The sequence below is a fragment of the Primulina eburnea genome, chromosome 17, assembly GCF_022965805.1.
Source record: "Primulina eburnea isolate SZY01 chromosome 17, ASM2296580v1, whole genome shotgun sequence".
NCBI classification, from domain to species: Eukaryota; Viridiplantae; Streptophyta; class Magnoliopsida; order Lamiales; family Gesneriaceae; genus Primulina; species Primulina eburnea.
In genome coordinates this window covers 2218589-2236868 of record NC_133117.1, presented here as the reverse complement: position 1 = coordinate 2236868, position 18280 = coordinate 2218589, and the positions used below count along the sequence as shown (strand labels likewise).

At 35.8% G+C, this 18280-nt stretch overlaps 1 protein-coding gene across 1 annotated transcript; it reads left to right on the top strand.

Annotated features, from left to right (window-relative positions):
- The first annotated feature begins 1270 nt into the window (after window positions 1–1270).
- On the top strand, window positions 1271–17264 carry LOC140818035 (protein REDUCED CHLOROPLAST COVERAGE 2-like). Its single transcript, XM_073177840.1, is given in 23 exon segments — window positions 1271–1695; window positions 2436–2497; window positions 3119–3211; window positions 3428–3500; window positions 4278–4685; window positions 5489–5553; window positions 5661–5792; window positions 6367–6408; window positions 6479–7003; window positions 7103–7260; window positions 7427–7925; window positions 8137–8199; window positions 8275–8376; window positions 9065–9385; window positions 9468–9560; window positions 9655–9756; window positions 9858–9962; window positions 10844–10977; window positions 12344–12527; window positions 13688–13819; window positions 13896–14008; window positions 14393–14474; window positions 14570–17264. Coding segments are annotated over 23 exon segments (5679 nt in total). The 5' UTR covers window positions 1271–1625; the 3' UTR covers window positions 16691–17264.
- Window positions 17265–18280: the final 1016 nt, after the last annotated feature.

Here is an 18280-nt window from a genome sequence, read left to right as displayed (position 1 = left end):
GTGACGGTTTGCTAAAACCGTCGCTGATATTAATCGGCGACGGTTTCTTAAAACCGTCGCTGATATCCCTTTTTTTTACCAACAACTCCCGTGAACCACTTAAACGAGCCGAGCTCGAGCTCGAGCTCACGAGCCAGCATAACGAGCCGAGCTCAATTTTGAGCTCACGAACCTATTATCGAACATGTTCACGAGCTAACGAGCCGAACATCATTAATCTCAAGCTCGGCTCAACAAAATTGTCGAGCCCAAAATAAGGCTCGGGCTCGGCTCGATAAGCTTAACGAACGAGCCCGAACGAGCTTTTTAACGAGCCGAGATCCGAAAAACTCGCGAACAGTTCGGCTCATTTACATCATTAGTCTTCTATCTCGGCAGCAAAATAAGGACAGACGTGGCATAAAATTAAGCATGCAAAAATCTATCATTTTATCCAATTAAGTAAATTCTTATCTTGGAAACAAAAGCACACACTCTTTTTGCCGGTCCACCCTGTTTAGGCCCGCCTCGTCTTGACCCACAATCCAAATAGACTGAGCCCGTTTTGCCCGCCTCCAAATGAGTTATTATTTTATCAACCCAACCCGCTCAATTTGTATAGCGGGGCGGGCCGATCCGACGAGCCTAATCCAATTTGACAAATCTATAAACAATCTTCTCATAACATGTCGTCATTTTTCTAGTGCTGCATTGGCTAGTAATTATTTATCAATCATTGAAAAATAAAATATAGACATATAATAATGTGTTTGTAGTCCCATACAATCTGATACATATAAGTATATACTTGCAATTTACATGTTTTTCATTTGATCTTATTATATGTCAATTTGCAGTCATTTTGGTCTTATTATATATCAATTTACAGTCTTAGCCTACTAATTTATATATTTTTCGTTTTCAGTCATTTTTTCCGTCGGAGTTCTGATGAGCGCCGAAAACAATGACATATCATCGAAAATCGTTGACATGTACAATTGCAAGTCAATACTCCAATGAGAAATAATCAAAATTGAAAAAAGATAAGTGTAAATCCAATATACTAAAACCGTAAATTGACTGATAAATTCACAAGACGAAAAATATGTAAGTTACACTAAGAAAAAAATGGTAATTTCTCCTGTATGTAAGAATGTATGTATTAATTAAATTTATTTGTGGACGGAGAGAATAAGCGGTGATTGTGATTATAATTGTGAGACAGATAAATAATCCAAGAAGAAGCTAAGCTGGGATACGAGAGATTTCTCAAATTGTTAGCCTTACATTCTCCTAGAGAAAGTACAAAATTTAACAGAAAGAAAATCGCCTGTGGGTGTTACCTTATCCTATCCTTCCATCTCTCTTCTCTCTTTTTTCTTTTATTTTTCCCACCATCTTCTTCTCCACTTCCTATAATTAAACTTCAAAAACTTCTACTTCAACCATCATTTATTCAAGTGTCACATTTCATATATATCATCTCCACAAATTACACGACAGATTCTTGAATATTTTCGGGTTTTCTTGATACTTTTCTGGGATTCTAAGCCATTATTCTCGAGGGAATATTAGTGCAACTTTATATGGTTTTTGTCGAGTTAACTGTCTTTTGACATTGCCATTTGTGACTTATTTGAATTCCAATGGCTCCTAAAGCCGGGAAGACTAAACCCCACAAGGCCAAAGGAGAGAAGAAGAAGAAGGAAGAGAAAGGTTTGCTGGTTTTTTTTTAATCTTCTTTATACATATATTTGCTTGTGTATATGTGTATGTATACATTTGTCACAAAAACTCTTGTGAGACGGTTTCAGGATCGATTTCGTGAGACATATCTCTTATTTGGGTCATCCATGAAAAGTATTACTTTTTAAGCTAAGGTTATTATTTTTTATTGTGAATATCGATAGGGTTAACCTGTATCACAAATAAAGATTCGTGAGACCGTAACAGAAGAGACTTACTCTACATTTGTATATGCATGTATTTTGAAATTGTTAATTTAGTTTTTGATGAATTATAGAAAATTCAATCACAATATCTTCTGAAAATTCCATCATTCATCATTGTCTCGGAAACTCAAGAGTTCATCAATTGGACCAGTTTTATCTAATCAAATAATTTTTCTTTTTAATTTTTGAAAATTTGTAATTATGAATATTACCAAAGTATATATATAATTCAATTTTTTTATTAAAAAATTCTGTCAATTACGAGAACAATTATTTGTTGTTTAATTAATTTTATAAAATTAGTATCACAGAATTATTCAGACAGTAAGATAATTTAAAATGATTATTAAATTCATTTTATAATTTGGAAAAAAAAATATTACGATAGGATATTTATGCCCTTTATTTTTTTTACTATTTTATTTAGAAATATCAAATTATTACTATTATATGATAAATTACTAAACCATTAATTTTCTCATACCTTTGTTTCACATTTGGCAGTGTTACCAACTGTAATAGAGATAACGGTAGAAACATCCGAAGACTCACAAGTGACACTTAAGGTATATTGTAAATGAGCCTTCCTCTTAGTTGGGAGAGAAGTTTGTTACGAATGAATCGAAACCAGATTTCGTATCAAATTTGATATCTTGATTCGTGCAAATGAGTTATAAATCATCGACGCCTAATTCCTAATTAAGTTGTGTTTTTTATTACATTGTCGTTAATAATTTAATTTAAACATAAAGAAACTATCTTTACTTTAGTAATTAATATAATTTGATTGTAATATTTTAAAAAAAAAACAACAATGGGGAGTTTAATTAAAACACTAAAGTTTTATTGGATTAAAAACTTTCATTTATTTTTTAATTTCCTTGATAATATTGTTTTTATATCCAAAATATGGTAAATCATCTCCTAAATTATCATCGAAGTTTTTAACTAATTAACGTCGAAGAGAGGATTACGAAAGAAGCGATGTAATTAAAATTTGAAAATTAGAGGCAACAAAACCCTATTTTCGATTGAGTATAATAATAAAATTTAAATATATTTCCATAAAAAAATATATAAATTTTTAGAGAAATAATTTAAAATGAAGAGAATTTAGTGATGAACCAATTATATACAAATAATTGTAATTGTGAAGCTTAATTTGTAGTATTATTTTGTTATTACAGGGAATATCTACTGACAAGATTTTAGATGTGAAAAAACTTTTAGCCGTACACGTGGAGACTTGTCACTTGACCAACTATTCTTTGTCTCATGAGGTAAACATTTTTTGATTAAATTTATCCTGAATTTCACATTATTTAATTTAATTTATTGGATTATATAATATTCGTTAATAATTTATTTAGTTTGGAAATTAGATTGTAATAATTGAATTTCGAACTCGAGATTTTATCTCAAATTTGAGATTTTGATATCTAAAAAACACACCGTATTATTGTACGTGAATTTTATGCCATTTATTTAATTTTTAGATTCGAGGAAACAAAATGAAAGACAAAGTGGAAAGTTCGTCTCTCAAGCCCTACCACCGTCACCATTGTTGAAGTATGCCATAAATATGTTTTATTTCTTTGAAAATAAATAAAATATATCCTATATTATTTTAAATTTATTTCCCTAAAATACACAGTTCACATCTTTACACGTTTCCTTCATTTACTTTTTCATTTCTCCCAAGATATTCCCATTATTATATCGTATATACAATTATAAATAATTGTTTGTATTTGGGAAAAAATTAAATCACTGCGACATTTTGATATTAAGGACGTGTATAATCGAAATGTATTTCTTTCTAAAAAAAGAATGGCGTGACAATGAATGATATATAATATATGAATGATGTCGAAAACTTGTGTGAGACGGTCTCACGAGTCGTAGTCGTGAGAAGATTTATTTGTCATCCATAAAAAATAATTTTGGTAGAATACTTTTATGTGATCGTGGGTGACTCGTCTCACGATAAAATTAGGCAAAACTATGTGAGACGATTCAGGGTCTAGTTGTGAGACTTAGAGTATTACTTTTTATTCTGAATCGATAGGGTTACCCGTCTCACAGATAAAGATTAATAATATCGTCTCACAAGAGGTCTATCTATTAATAAATATAGTTAACAGGATCGTTTTTAGCTTCAATTTTTCGTAAAACTTGGTTAAACGTTGGAATAAACAAAATGTGTATAATCAATTTATGGATCATCATAATATCATTTGTACCAAAATTTAGAATTCGAGAGTATACAAAATGAGGGGCATAAAAGATATAAATGAAAATAAGAGGGGTCAAATTGAAAAAAATTGTATTTTTAAATTGCAACAGAGAAGTACACGGAAGAGCTAGCGGTGGCCCACGTCCGACGGGTGTTAGACATAATCGCCTGCACAACTTCATTCAGTTCATCTTCGTCCCCCAAACCGGTTTCACGGACCGGGATCCAGGAATCCGGTCCAAACGAAAACGGTTCAATCGACTCAGAAACCGGTTCGGAGAATGCGGCATCGGATCCTCCTCCCAAGGCTAAAGCCACCGACAAAAAATCCGGCGGTTCCACGGCCGTCTCTCGGAAGGTCAAGCCTTCGAAGCCGGACATTCACGCAACCGACGCCTCCGTCGGAGGGGATACTGTGGAGAGAGGCGACACTGTTTCGGCGCTGATGTACCCGCCGCCGAGGCTTGGGCAGTTCTACGACTTTTTCTCATTCTCTCACCTCACTCCGCCGATTCAATGTGAGTGTTAGTATTACATGTACTACGAAATACATTTGTGAAAGATGTGGAGGAACTTATTTCGCATTTTAAACTTTGCTATTTCGTTAGCATGCGATTGATTATCACGTGCATTATGAACAGTTGGTGTTAATGTTATTTTTGAGAAATGACAGTGGCTAACATAATGTAAGGCCAAGAGAGAAGAATACCTCGAGCTTCTCATTGTATTGTGGACTGTGGAGTCGATTTAGTACATGCAACAATTTAAGTCTGAGCAACATGGAGTGACCAATAACTCTAGGGAATCTCCAACTTAAACAAGGAATAATTTGGGTTTGGGCTCTTTTCTTGGGTTTATAGTTTAATATCATTACTCCCTTGAGAGTGGGCAGACTGAAGGGACAGCTTTAAGAAGTCTACCATCGAGTCGGTGTCGATAATGGGGTCTATGTTCACGTTATAGGTTGGATTATGTATGCAATGAATATTGATAAATAAGTAAGAGCTGTTCAAAGTGGCTTGTCACCGGCTTCAACTTCTCAAGGAGTGGATAATGTGGCTACCTCATATCAGCTCCGCAAGTAATCGGGATAGGCTAATAATATGCTGAAGGAGTTCTTCCACCTAGAAGGATAGTCTTTTGTATTTCTATTGATTTGTCTAGTATTTGAAAGTGTATTCCTTTTATAATTGTATACAAATGTAATGTGCTGGTTTTTCCAATGATTTGTTCATTGGATATTGTGGCTACTCGATAATCTTCTGTCGGACAGACAGAGATGTGTACTTTGTTGGCTAATAGTAAGTCCGTAATTTTGCAGACGTTAGGAGATCTACTCGGCCATACCTTGAAGATAAAACAGATGAAGATTTCTTTCAAATTGATGTTAGCATCTCAAACTCTTGAGTGATAGTTCTTTGTTCTCTTTCATCTCTCGATTTGTTCATTATGAGAGTTGACATGGTGATGGCTGAAGTTGAACTTGTATTTAGGTACGGATTTGCGGTGGGAAGCCAACAACAATTGTTGCTTCTCAAAAAGGTTTTTATCCTTCTGGAAAACGCAATCTTTTGAGCCACTCGTTGATATGCCTCTTGCAGCAGATGAGCAGAAATTTTGATTCTGTAAGTTATTTTTTCTTCAGAAACTATCATACCTTTCTAATCTTTTCTGTAGTAGGAGATTGAAGGATCCAATTTCAGCATGGTATAACGTAAAAGATATATCTTCAAGAAAGAAAGGTTAAGGTTAGGGATTACTCACTGGGTGAAATTTAAGAACAGATAGAAGAGAGATATCTTTTCCCACTTCTCTTCTTGTTGCATTCTTTTAGCTTTATCTACTTGTGTTAGCCAAAACCTATTCTACAATAATTTGCAAACTTGATACTGAAAGGCCCATGGTTCTATACCGATGAGACTGTTTGAGCTCTGGGGCTTCATCGGTATTGGGTTTACTTGCAGTCTGTATTTTGTTGAGCATATTGTCATCCTGAGGCAGCTAGATGTATGGTAAAAGCTCCCGCTCCCCAACTTTTTCTCTGTTTTGAGTATGCCAGCTCTAGTGAGTTTTTATTTTCGTTAGAATGAGTCACATACTTTGACAAATGCTACTATTCGAGCACAGTTAGTTGTATTATTTTCATGCTGCATTAAACTAAAGTCTTTCTGAATTGGGTGGTACTATTTGTATACTCAGGCATACAAGGCTCTTATGAAAGCTTTCACGGAGCACAATAAAGTGAGTGACTTTGTGCTTAAACCTGTAACATTTTTGGAAGAGATTAAATGATTCTATGCTTTTGTTTCAGTTTGGAAATCTTCCTTATGGTTTTCGTGCAAACACTTGGCTGGTTCCCCCTGTTGTTGCTGAGAACCCATCAATCTTCACCCCGCTTCCCATGGAAGATGAAAACTGGGGAGGAAATGGAGGTGGACAAGGAAGAGATGGAAAATATGACTGCAGGCCGTGGGCAAAAGAGTTTCTAATTTTGGCAAAAATGCCATGTAAGACAGCAGAAGAGAGGCAAATACGAGATAGAAAAGCATTTCTCCTCCACAGTCTGTTTGTTGATGTTTCTGTCTGTAAAGCAGTTACTGTGATTGAACGTCTTATGAACAACAGTTTACAGTCTAGTGATTGTTCTGGTTCATCAGTTTTAAATGAGGAAAGAATTGGAGATCTACTTATAAGCGTGTCAAAGGATATTCCAGATGCTAGCACAAAGTTGGATGGCAAAAATGACGGAAGCCAGGTTCTTGGACTATCAGACGAAGAGCTGACTAAGAGAAACTTGATTAAAGGAATCACTGCAGATGAGAGTGCAACTGTCCATGTCTGTCATAATTTTCCAACTCTCTTTCTAGATATTCCAGAAAGTCGTATTAATATTTGAAATATAAATTTTGCATGATGAAATCATTTTTCATTTCAGGATACTTCTACTTTGGGAGTTGTCGTTGTTAGGCACTGTGGCTATACAGCTATTGTGAAAGTTTCAGCAGAGGTGAATTGGGAGGGTAGTCCCATTCCTCAAGATATTGACATTGAGGATCACTCAGAGGGTGGAGCAAATGCGTTGAATGTTAATAGGTCGGTGAAACATGCTCCACTTTCAACATTTAACTTTAACTAACCAAATTTATTTACTCTGGAAAATGAAATCATGTAATTCATACAAGGATAATGAGAATTGATTTCATCGTGTAACTACTCTATCTTGGGCAATTGATCATGGTGCTTTATTCTGAGTTTGCAGCTTGAGAATGCTGTTGCACAAGTCCAGCACACCCCAATCATCTGGCCCGGTTCCAAGAATCCAGAATGCGGATGTCGAAGAATCACTGTCCAGTAGGCCTTTGGTCAGGAAGGTTCTAAGTGAAAGTTTGGACAGACTGCAAGGAGAAGAATCTAAACCGACAAAGTCCATAAGATGGGAGCTTGGTGCCTGTTGGGTGCAACACCTGCAAAATCAGGCTTCTGGAAAAAATGAGTCAAAAAAGCACGAAGGAGCTAAAGTTGAGCCAGCTGTAAAAGGTCTTGGGAAGCATGGGCTCCTGAAGGATTTTAAAAAGCAAGCAGATGGCCGGAGCAACAAAACTGATCTGAATAAGGAGGTGACCGCTAATGACAATATTGATGCAAACAAAAAGGAACTTGAGAACCAAGATGAGGAAAAGGAACTAATGTGGAAAATGTTGATTCCTGAAGCATCATATTTGCGCCTCAAAGAATCAGAAACTGGTCTTCATCTTAAGGTGGTTGTGGTTATTTTTTTGTATATCCTCCAACTATCCTGTAATTCCTTCCATTTATCTTCTCGACTTGATATGTGAAATTAGATCCAGGGGATAATAAATATTCTCAAAATTAATGGATCTTGTCCATGCAAATGTGTAAAAGGTTCATTTGATTGTGGCTTCTAACGCATCTTTGACAGACCGCTCTGATTTCAATTCATCTTGACAGTCACCTGATGAGTTGATAGAGATGGCACATAAATACTATTCTGAGACTGCCCTCCCTAAACTGGTTAGTCTCTTATTCACGGCTAATATTAGCCATGCAGAAATATGCCTCATAACTGGTTCTTTAATCTTTTGACAGGTTGCTGATTTTGGCTCATTGGAACTTTCTCCAGTTGACGGACGGACTCTGACAGATTTCATGCATACCAGGGGTTTGCAAATGTGTTCTTTGGGACATGTGGTAATTCTCCATTTGTGATATATTTTGTCTTCTAATCTTTGATTTCTTTTATATTCCCTTCAGCTTCAGCTGCATTCACTAAGTACATTGTTCAGGTTTTGTTCCGATTGAATATGAGGTCAATTGAGAAAAAGAAAAGAAATAGATTAAAGTCACAAAGTTTCATGTTTGACTTTCGAAAATATCATGTTTCTATTAATAAATTTACTGGCACAGTAGAATACCTTCTCGGAATGGCTTGAGTAAAAATACTTATAGAAGTTCTACAAAGCAGTGTGTGCTTTGAGTTAATATTTCGGGATGCTATAGCATGCACTGTCAATGGAATGACACGTGTAAATTATGCATGTTTAAGGAAGGGAGGATCTCAAGCAGTGGCATGGTGGGAGTTAATGGCAATGGCTCCCAAGGCAGACCTAGAAATGTTGAAGTGGTAGCCAACCTCAATTTATTGCCTTACCACATCAGGCTTTTGGAGTTAAATAAGCAGGAGATATTTTCTTGTGAAATATAGTAGAGATATAACTTCTTATATTCGAAAGTTCTAGTAACATATGAATTGATATGTTTATAACCCCCACCCCTCCCTCCATGCTTTGTTCTCTGGACATTCACGTGAATATGCTTCCTTAGGCAAGGACGTTTTCAAACCTTACATACCTTTTGGTCTATATCTCATCCTTCTCAGGTTGAACTCGCGGATAAGCTCCCTCATGTCCAGTCCCTATGTATTCATGAGATGGTTGTTCGAGCTTACAAGCACATTCTGCAGGCTGTTGTTGCAGCTGTGGATGATGTAACTAATATGGCTTCATTGGTGGCTTCATGTTTGAATATGTTGTTAGGGTCACCAACTACAGAAAATGTTGACGTGAATGCCAGTTTTGATGATGAATTAAAATGGAAGTGGGTTGAGAAATTCCTTCAGAAGAGGTTTGGGTGGCAATGGAAGGATGAAACAGGCACTGAGCTGAGAAAGTTTGCACTTCTTCGGGGGCTTTGCCACAAGGTAGGCTAATGCCTCCTGAGTAACTAAGTGACTTGACCAAGAGGACTCATTTTTTACCTGATACGTATGTACTATTTTTCAGGTCGGCCTTGAACTTGTTTCCAGGGACTATGATATGGACTCTCCCTCCCCTTTCAGAAAATCAGATATAATCAGCATGATTCCTGTTTATAAGGTATGCTTCTGGTGATTCATTTACATATGGTAATTGAGATTTCACAGTATTATCAGGTAGTTCTGACTTCTGACAGCTTTAATCTTCCATATAGCACGTTGCTTGCTCATCTGCAGATGGTCGTACACTTTTGGAGTCATCTAAGACATCCTTGGATAAGGGCAAATTGGAGGATGCTGTTAATTACGGAACTAAGGTAACGATCATTATCCTAGTCAGTTCCTCCTTAAGTAATTCTCGCTGTGGCAGTTAATATACATCAGCTCAAAAGTGTGAACACCGTTCATTTCAATGAAGGCACTCTCAAAACTGGTGTCAGTTTGTGGTCCTTATCATCGAATGACAGCTGGTGCTTATAGTTTGTTGGCTGTGGTGCTCTACCACACTGGGGATTTTAATCAGGTACTGAGAATCAAATCTTCAAAAAATTTAAATATATGCTCCAATGACCATCTTATTCATTTGGTCCACTTTGTTCAACAACCTCGGGCCTCTCTGTAAATGAATTTCATCGACATCAGGAATTAGTCAGCTTGTCACGTCACAAATATAACCTGACAGGTGAGAATGGCCAGTGAAGATGACTGATATTTATTAGCTTATGCTTAAAATGAAGGTTTAAGCAATCTTTTCAGTTGCTTGGTGGATTGTTGCAAACTAAATTTTTAGTTGATTCAAAACAAGAAGAATTACAATAATTTTAGTGAAACACCCAGCCAAGGATTAAATACTTTCACAAGAAGAAAGGCACTACCCCTCTCCCTGCCCTAGCAAGTGCTAGTCAAAAACTGAAAAATAAACCGAATAACTCCTCCGTAACCGACTCTTTATGTATTTTCCTCTAACCATTTCCCTTTACTCAAGTCGTTGTTTCTAGTATATTCTTGACAATTGGGCCCTCCCGGGAAAAACCACCGTGCAGTTGAACTTTGACCCATGAATGATGCCTGTAGGTTTGATTGTATCACGCATCTAAAAGTGAGATACAATATTTGCACGTTGACAATCCATTTGATTTGTATTTAAGATACAAGGTGTGAATTTTATTCATGCCTTGAGTATTATTGGCCTGACAAATTTTCAAACTATAGCATAGGGCTATGTAATCAAAACGTTGAATCAATAGACAGTCACAGCCTTGTCCATTAAACCTCATTATTCACTCCCAATGTCGTAAACTTGTATTCTGTTGTGTTTCATTTTTAAAATGGATTGAACATGTAGAGATGTCTGAAAACTTTTATAGGCTTCAAGATCCGTGTTTTTATATTCTGTGTGAGCAGGCTACAATATACCAGCAAAAAGCTTTAGATATCAATGAGAGAGAGCTTGGGCTTGATCACCCGGATACAATGAAAAGCTATGGAGATTTAGCTGTCTTCTACTATCGGCTCCAACATACAGAGCTGGCTTTGAAGTATGTTCATGCAATCCCTAAATCTTTTCTAGTTTCACCTTAGCTATGTCCCTTGACGTGGAAAGTTTCCTTTGTGTAAAAGCTGATGTGATTTTCATCTATTAGTTCACTTAATAAAACAAAAAGTTGATGGAGTTCCATTATTGGTAAGCATAAATATCTTCTTTTTTATTTTGTTGAACTTGCCTAATATTTTTTTCTTCTATATGAACTTTCTCCCCAAAAGTTTTGGGCCACAGTCGGACAAGCATCTGTAAAGATATGGATGAACTAAATATCCATTGGACACAAGTTTTTAAAAGATCGGAAAACTATCAAATTATAACGTATTGAACCATTGTGCACTTTTCAGTTCAATATGGTTTTTGTCCTGCGATCTTTTCTTAGATTTAGGATCAGTTGTTTCAGAATCACTTCTCAATTAATCTTGTACCCTAGAGGTTAGAGTTTGAAGCACAATTAGAGAAGCTTAGTAATTCCACTTGGGTAAGTTACCCATGGACTGATCCTTTTTTGCCGATTTCGTGAATGCAATATTATCTGAGATCAAGGATAGTAGAGAGTGGGATGTTGGTGTCTACATTTAGATAGATTTAGCTAATTATTATTGGGACAAATTTGTGTCGAACAACATGAAACAATGAGAACTGGTAAAACATAAATATTGATAGGAAAAATTGTAAATTGTATAAATGTATTTTTTGAATGTTTGACCGAAAAGACTGAACTTTTTGTCTAGTTGGCTATTTTATGAACAACATGAACAATGAGAACTAAACATAAATATTAATCGGAAAAATTATAAATTGTATGGGGAAAATGTATTTTTACGCCGACTGTTTGACTGAAACTACTTAACTTTTGTCCAGTTGGCTATTTTATGTTAGCTGTGTCGATATGACAAATCATCACAGGCAAAATGTATGTTTATGGTGACTATTTTACCAAAAGGCTGAGCTTTTGTACAGTTTGCCATTCTATGAGCTCAAGTGTCATGATCGTATCATGGATTGTTTGTTTTGACTCTTTGGTTGGCAACAAATTAATTATCCCATGATTCGTAACTTGTGGGAACACTAGAAACTGACTATCCTGTAATTCATTTCAACTTGCAAAGTTAATTTGATTTTAACTGCTACGGGAATAGCTGAATATTTTCATCTGACTTTTTTGTTCTCAAGAATTCGTAGCTTCGTACAATTTAGCATCTCAGTAACCAATTCTTTGAATTTTGTTATATTACACCATCAGATACCTTCCTCAATAGCTTTGCAATCAGAATATACATTCATAATACTGCTTTCAATTGGGAAATTATGTACCTAAATTTCCTCAATAATTCTGACCTTGTATCTTGGCTGTTTAGGTATGTCAATCGTGCGATGTACCTCTTGCATCTAACTTGTGGACCTTCTCATCCAAATACCGCTGCCACCTATATTAATGTAGCTATGATGGAAGAAGGTCTGGGTAACGTACATCTTGCTCTTAGATATCTGCATGAGGCTCTCAAGTGCAACCAAAGACTGCTAGGAGCAGATCATATACAAGTAATCTCTCTCTCTCTCTCTCTCTCTCCTCTCTCTCTCTCTCTCTCTCTCTCTCTCTCTCTCTCTCTCCTCTCTCTCTCTCTCTCTCTCTCTCTCTCTCTCTCTCTCTCTCTCTCTGTGTGTGTGTGTTTATGTATCTATATCTGTCAATATCTCTCCGCAAATGCGCCCAGACACCAATGATGAAATGGTTATGCTAAACTTATTTTCAGCACTTAAAATCTTGTATCTTTTTAATCCCTAAACCCACGGGTCTAACATTTCAAGCTTGATAACCTACTGTATTGACGACCACATTTCAATGACCATCTTTAAATTCCATTGGCAGAAGAGGAAAAAGTCTATGTACTTAAATCATGCGAACTAAGAAGAGAAGGTTCACATTTCACATATTCATATGTCGTTCTTTACCATTATCAACAAGTTGGAGTAATCAAAGTATCTTCATCCATTTAAGTAGTTGATTATGCAATAGTTTTGTAATCTAAAGGTTATTATAATAAAGCATAGTTTTCTATCAAATAAAAAATAAAAAATTATGCAATATTTTTACTTAATCGTTAACTGCATAACAAAAGTGTATTTCGGTTACCATTCTTGTATTAGATACGGATGAAATTATGAATTTGGACAAAGTTGTTTTTTGAGACATAAAAATTTAAGTAGATGTGTAATTAAAAGAGTTAAAAGTCCTAAATGCACAGTCTGTTGTCCAAATTCTATTATGTCAGTCTGCTTATGCGGTTAACTTGTTCGATTAATCACCCTGTTTTATTTTTTCAATGAAGAATTAGACTTCTTAGAAAATTCGTGTCTTTTGATGAGAATAATGAGCCAAATGTTTAAATTTTAAAGTGCATGTTTGCTCATTTCTCCATTGGCTTAAATTGATCATCTTTAATCTTGAACCATGTTTTCATGCTATCAATGAGGATTTCATTGAAAATGGGAGTACGTCCCAAAATCAAATTCTACTTCTAGTTTGCCGAACATTTTAATATTTTCATTGACAACACCAAATCAGCGCCAACTGGAATTGATGTTAGAGTACCATTGGAATGCAGCTGTTCCATTAAACCTAGTCTGCAGTCTCATAATTCTTATTGACCAAAATTGATAAGTTGAATATATCTGGCCTTTCCTCTTTTGCATTTTTTCAGACCGCAGCTAGCTATCATGCTATTGCAATTGCTCTCTCATTGATGGAAGTATATTCCTTGAGTGTTCAGCACGAACAAACCACACTTCAGATTCTGCAAACTAAGCTTGGACCAGATGATCTCCGTACACAGGTTATGCATGATTCTATATCTGATGCCGGGACTGATGTTATAAGAATGATCTTCTAAATCTTATTTGAAATTTTAGGATGCTGCTGCATGGCTTGAATATTTCGAGTCCAAGGCACTGGAGCAGCAAGAAGCGGCACGAAATGGCACCCCAAAACCAGATGCTTCCATTTCTAGCAAAGGTCATTTAAGGTGCGTGTTATCCAGTTGTTTTGGATTGTTTATGAGTAGTAAATCAGGCATTGCCATCTGGCCTGGTTTCAGAAAGATCACTATTTGGATGGAATAAATATCGTATCTCCCTGATCAGTAATCTGGATAGTGTGATTGGCTACCATTTTATCATCTTCCATTGGCTAAATCTTCTAAGCTTTTGACACATCTGAAAACCTATTTTGAATCATATATGGTAAATTCTTGAAATCTTCCAATGCTGGATAAAGAGAATTTGGATAGTCAATGGTGACATTCTAATCCATTAAGGCAGAGAAACTATTTATACCACCATTACATAAAAGCTTATCACTTTTGATGAATTTCACTAAACTGCAATTCTTTTCTGTTTTGTGGAATCAGCGTGTCAGACCTGTTAGACTATATAACTCCGGATGCAGAAATGAAAGTACGAGATGCCCAAAAGAAGCAAGCTCGTGCCAAGGTTAAAATATTTTGTATTTCTCATGTGCAGATCTGATATTTACTGTTCTTTCTTACGCAGACAATTTTTCTGATAAACAGTCTTTTCTTGTACAGCTCAAGGGAAAAGTAGGCCCAAATTGGGAAACAGGGACTGATGAATATCATAAGGATGAATTCCCATCTACAACTGAACCTATTGCAGAGAACTTGAGCGATAAAGAAAATAGATCTGAGAGAGAGAATAAATCTGAGTCTCACTTAGTGGATTCCACCAAGAATTCAGAATTCAGATCAGTAGATGAAACTTTGTTGGATCAAAATGAGGACCTCGGAAAGGATGATCTCTCTGATGAAGGATGGCAAGAAGCTTATCCAAAAGGACGCTCGCCCATGGTCCGCAAGGTCTCTGCTTCTAGGAGGCCAACTCTTGCGAAATTGAACACCAACTTTATCAATACGTCCCAGACATCCAAAATTCGAGGTAAACCAAGTAGTTTTACCTCTCCTAGAACAACTTCAAATGAGAATGTTGCTACTCATGGACCAGCACCTCAATCTCAAAATTTTTTTGCCAAGAGCGCTAGCTGTAGCCCAAAACCGACAATTCAATCTGTGGTATCTAATGGGATAGAGAAGTCCGCAAATCCACAATCGGCGCCAGCAAGCCCAGCTTCTAATGAAGTCCAGAAACCTTCCATTGTTAATTCAGTTCAAGTAGCCAGAAAACTATTTTCATACAAAGAAGTTGCTTTAGCTCGACCAGGTACAATTGTTAAGGCTGTTGTAGAGCATCTGCCTAAGGAGAGTTCTGAAGAAGTAAGTGTTCAAGTCAGTAGCGAGGCAAGTGCCATAGATGGCATACCGGTAACCATATCGAAAAATGCTGAGGTAGATCAAACTCGGATACATGAAGAAAAAAACCCTGGGGAGGACTGTGATAAGGAAATCAACCAAACTGCTGAGGAAAATCAAGAGGTTTCAAGTGGAGGTTCTGACAAAAAATCACCAGAAATTACAACAGTTATTGAAACTACAGTTGAAAGTGTAGAAGGCCAAAATGGACTTGAATCCATCTCGGAAATTGGAAATTCTGTTTCATCTGAGAGCTCCAATCGCACGTTCGAAAATGTGGCATCTCACATGCAACACACAGTTCCTTTGACTAATATTGCCCCTCCCGTTGATTCTGCCGAAAATACTGGTCAGTTGCTAGAGAAAGTTTCCTCTGACTTAAATGAAAGCACAATACAGGAAGACATTAAAATTCATTTACCTAATGGAAGTGAAAATGTTGGTTCACCGCCAAATGTGGAAGAGAACCTAGTCATGGAAAGTTCCACCTTTTCTCCTACTCAGGCAGAAAAGCTAGGTGATTCAGAGATAGGGAAGGAGCCAACCAGGAAATTATCTGCTGCTGCACCTCCATTTAATCCATCCACGATTCCAGTTTTTGGCTCTATTCCCCTTCACTTATATACTGAACTTGGAGGACTATTACCATCACCAGCGAATATCGCACCAATTCTAGGTGCTAATTCGGTTCGTAGATCACCACATTTGTCTGCTACTGCTAGAATTCCATATGGTCCACGGCTCTCAGGTGGGTATAATCGATCTGGAAATCGTCTTCATCGTAACAAGCCCTCTTTCCAAAATGGTGAGCATAATGCGGATCAAACTCAATTCAACCCTCCAAGAATAATGAACCCACAAGCAGTTGCGTTTATACCTGGACAACCATGGGTTCACGAAGGCTATGCAGTTGCTCCAAATGGTTATATGACTCCACAAAATGGTATTCCTTTCTCAACAAATGTTTATCCCCTATCACCAAATGGCTTCCCAACGTTGGTCACTGGTGTGCCAGAAACTCCAAATGGATTGTCAGCGTCTTCTGTGGGTTCTGTGGAGTCTCCCTCGAGTGTAAATGTTGAAGATATTGATAATGGAATAAATAAACTGGCAGAAGATGGTGGCATAGAGGGATCATCTAGCAACTTGGCAATCATCACCTCACAGATGTCAGAAATGGTGCAGGAACAACATGGACTAGATGAAGAAACCGAGTCAGAAAACATTGAGAAATTAAATTGCGAAGATGGAGAAAAATATTCCAATTTTGATATCACTTCTGCAAAAGATAATGGTGATAACTTAACAGTCGAAGAAAAGACAACTAAGCGTTGGGGAGATTACTGTGATGGCGAAGCTGATGTTATCGTGGTGGCTAATTGAATGGCTAAGATATTCTGGCAGGAACGAATGCTCTATTAGAAATGGCATCTTTACATGTTAGGAAGTGAAATGGACCGGGATTGTGTGAACCAGGAAAAAAGCTTGAAAGTTTCTAATTTGAAAAATCCATAGATTACAGTAAACCTGAAGGGACGCCGAGCTGCGGCTACAGTATGATTTTGTGCTATCTTGTTTGTTGAAGATCATCGAAACACACACAAGGCAAATCAACTAAGATTTTAAATCTTGAAGGTTCAGGTGTCGGGTATTTTATTCGATGATTTCAATACTTTTGCCGTGCATTTTTTAGTTCGGTGGTTCTTGAGTGAAACAAGGTCAAACAATTGCCGGAGTCTCGTTTCATCAAACAGTTTCCTTCAGGTAAGATCATGTGCATGAGTTGCAAGAAGAGTATGCCTGGACATAGTTAAATACGTTCTATTTTTTGAACTTATTGCAATCAAGTTTTGATGTGTTGACTCAGAATCATGTAATAATTAGGCTTTCCTGGTTTAGCTAAGAATTTGTTTGTAGAAACTTGTTGAATAAAGTAAACTTGTCACCAATTTGTTTTGATCCAAGCTGCAAATAGATTTTCTTTTTCTATGCATATTTAACTCAATGTTCAACACCAAAGTTGCCCAAATGATGTTATACAAACTGGATTATGAATAAAATGTGTTTAAAAAACAAAACTTCCGAAAGAGTTACCCAATTTCCTGACTAATCCCTTTGATAGTGAAACAAAGGAAATGGAACAAGAGTACATTCCAAATATCTTCATTATCAAGTAAACTTGAAATTATCCTAATTAATATGAAATATTATATAAACATGAAATATATTAATTTGAAATTTATGTCTTTATTTCTCTGAAAAAATATTTAAATATATTTGACATCTCAGTCCAAACCGAATCTAAAATAATTGTCAATTTAGGGACGGAGTGAGAAAAACCGTCGCTAATTTTAGTGACAGTTTTTTTAAAAAAAAAGTTAGTAATGATTTTTCTATTTCTGCTGTTAAATGAACGTTTTTTTACTGTACGAAGCTAATGATGCATTTCATTATGTTTATCTATAACATATACATAGGTTTTCTATTGTACAATGTTTAACGTGATCGCGTTAGGATAATATTATTAGCTCTTATATTTTATTAATTTTTTTATTTGATATGATTTAGATTATTTTTATAAAGAAATCATTCGAATACATTTTTCAATAGAATTCATTTTTATTATATTCATTTTTATATTAAATTTTCCATATAAATGTTTTTTTAAAAAAAAAAATTCGACAATTCAATTATTTCGCTTACTGACTGAAATTTTTAGTTGGTTTAGTTGAATTGATTTTCTACCGTCTCTTTTTTTAAAAAAAAAAATAACAAATGAACAGGCCAAAATTTTCTGTTTTAGAATCCGAAATAATTGAATTATTAGGAAAAAATTAAAATTAGATTTTATTTAGAAAATTGATCTAATAACACATTAACCAGCCACAAAAGTGATGTTTTTTTTATTTCTATTTCAAAAAAAAAATGAATTTTGAGTTTTGTATCTTTTATTTAGTTTAGTATAGTCATGTA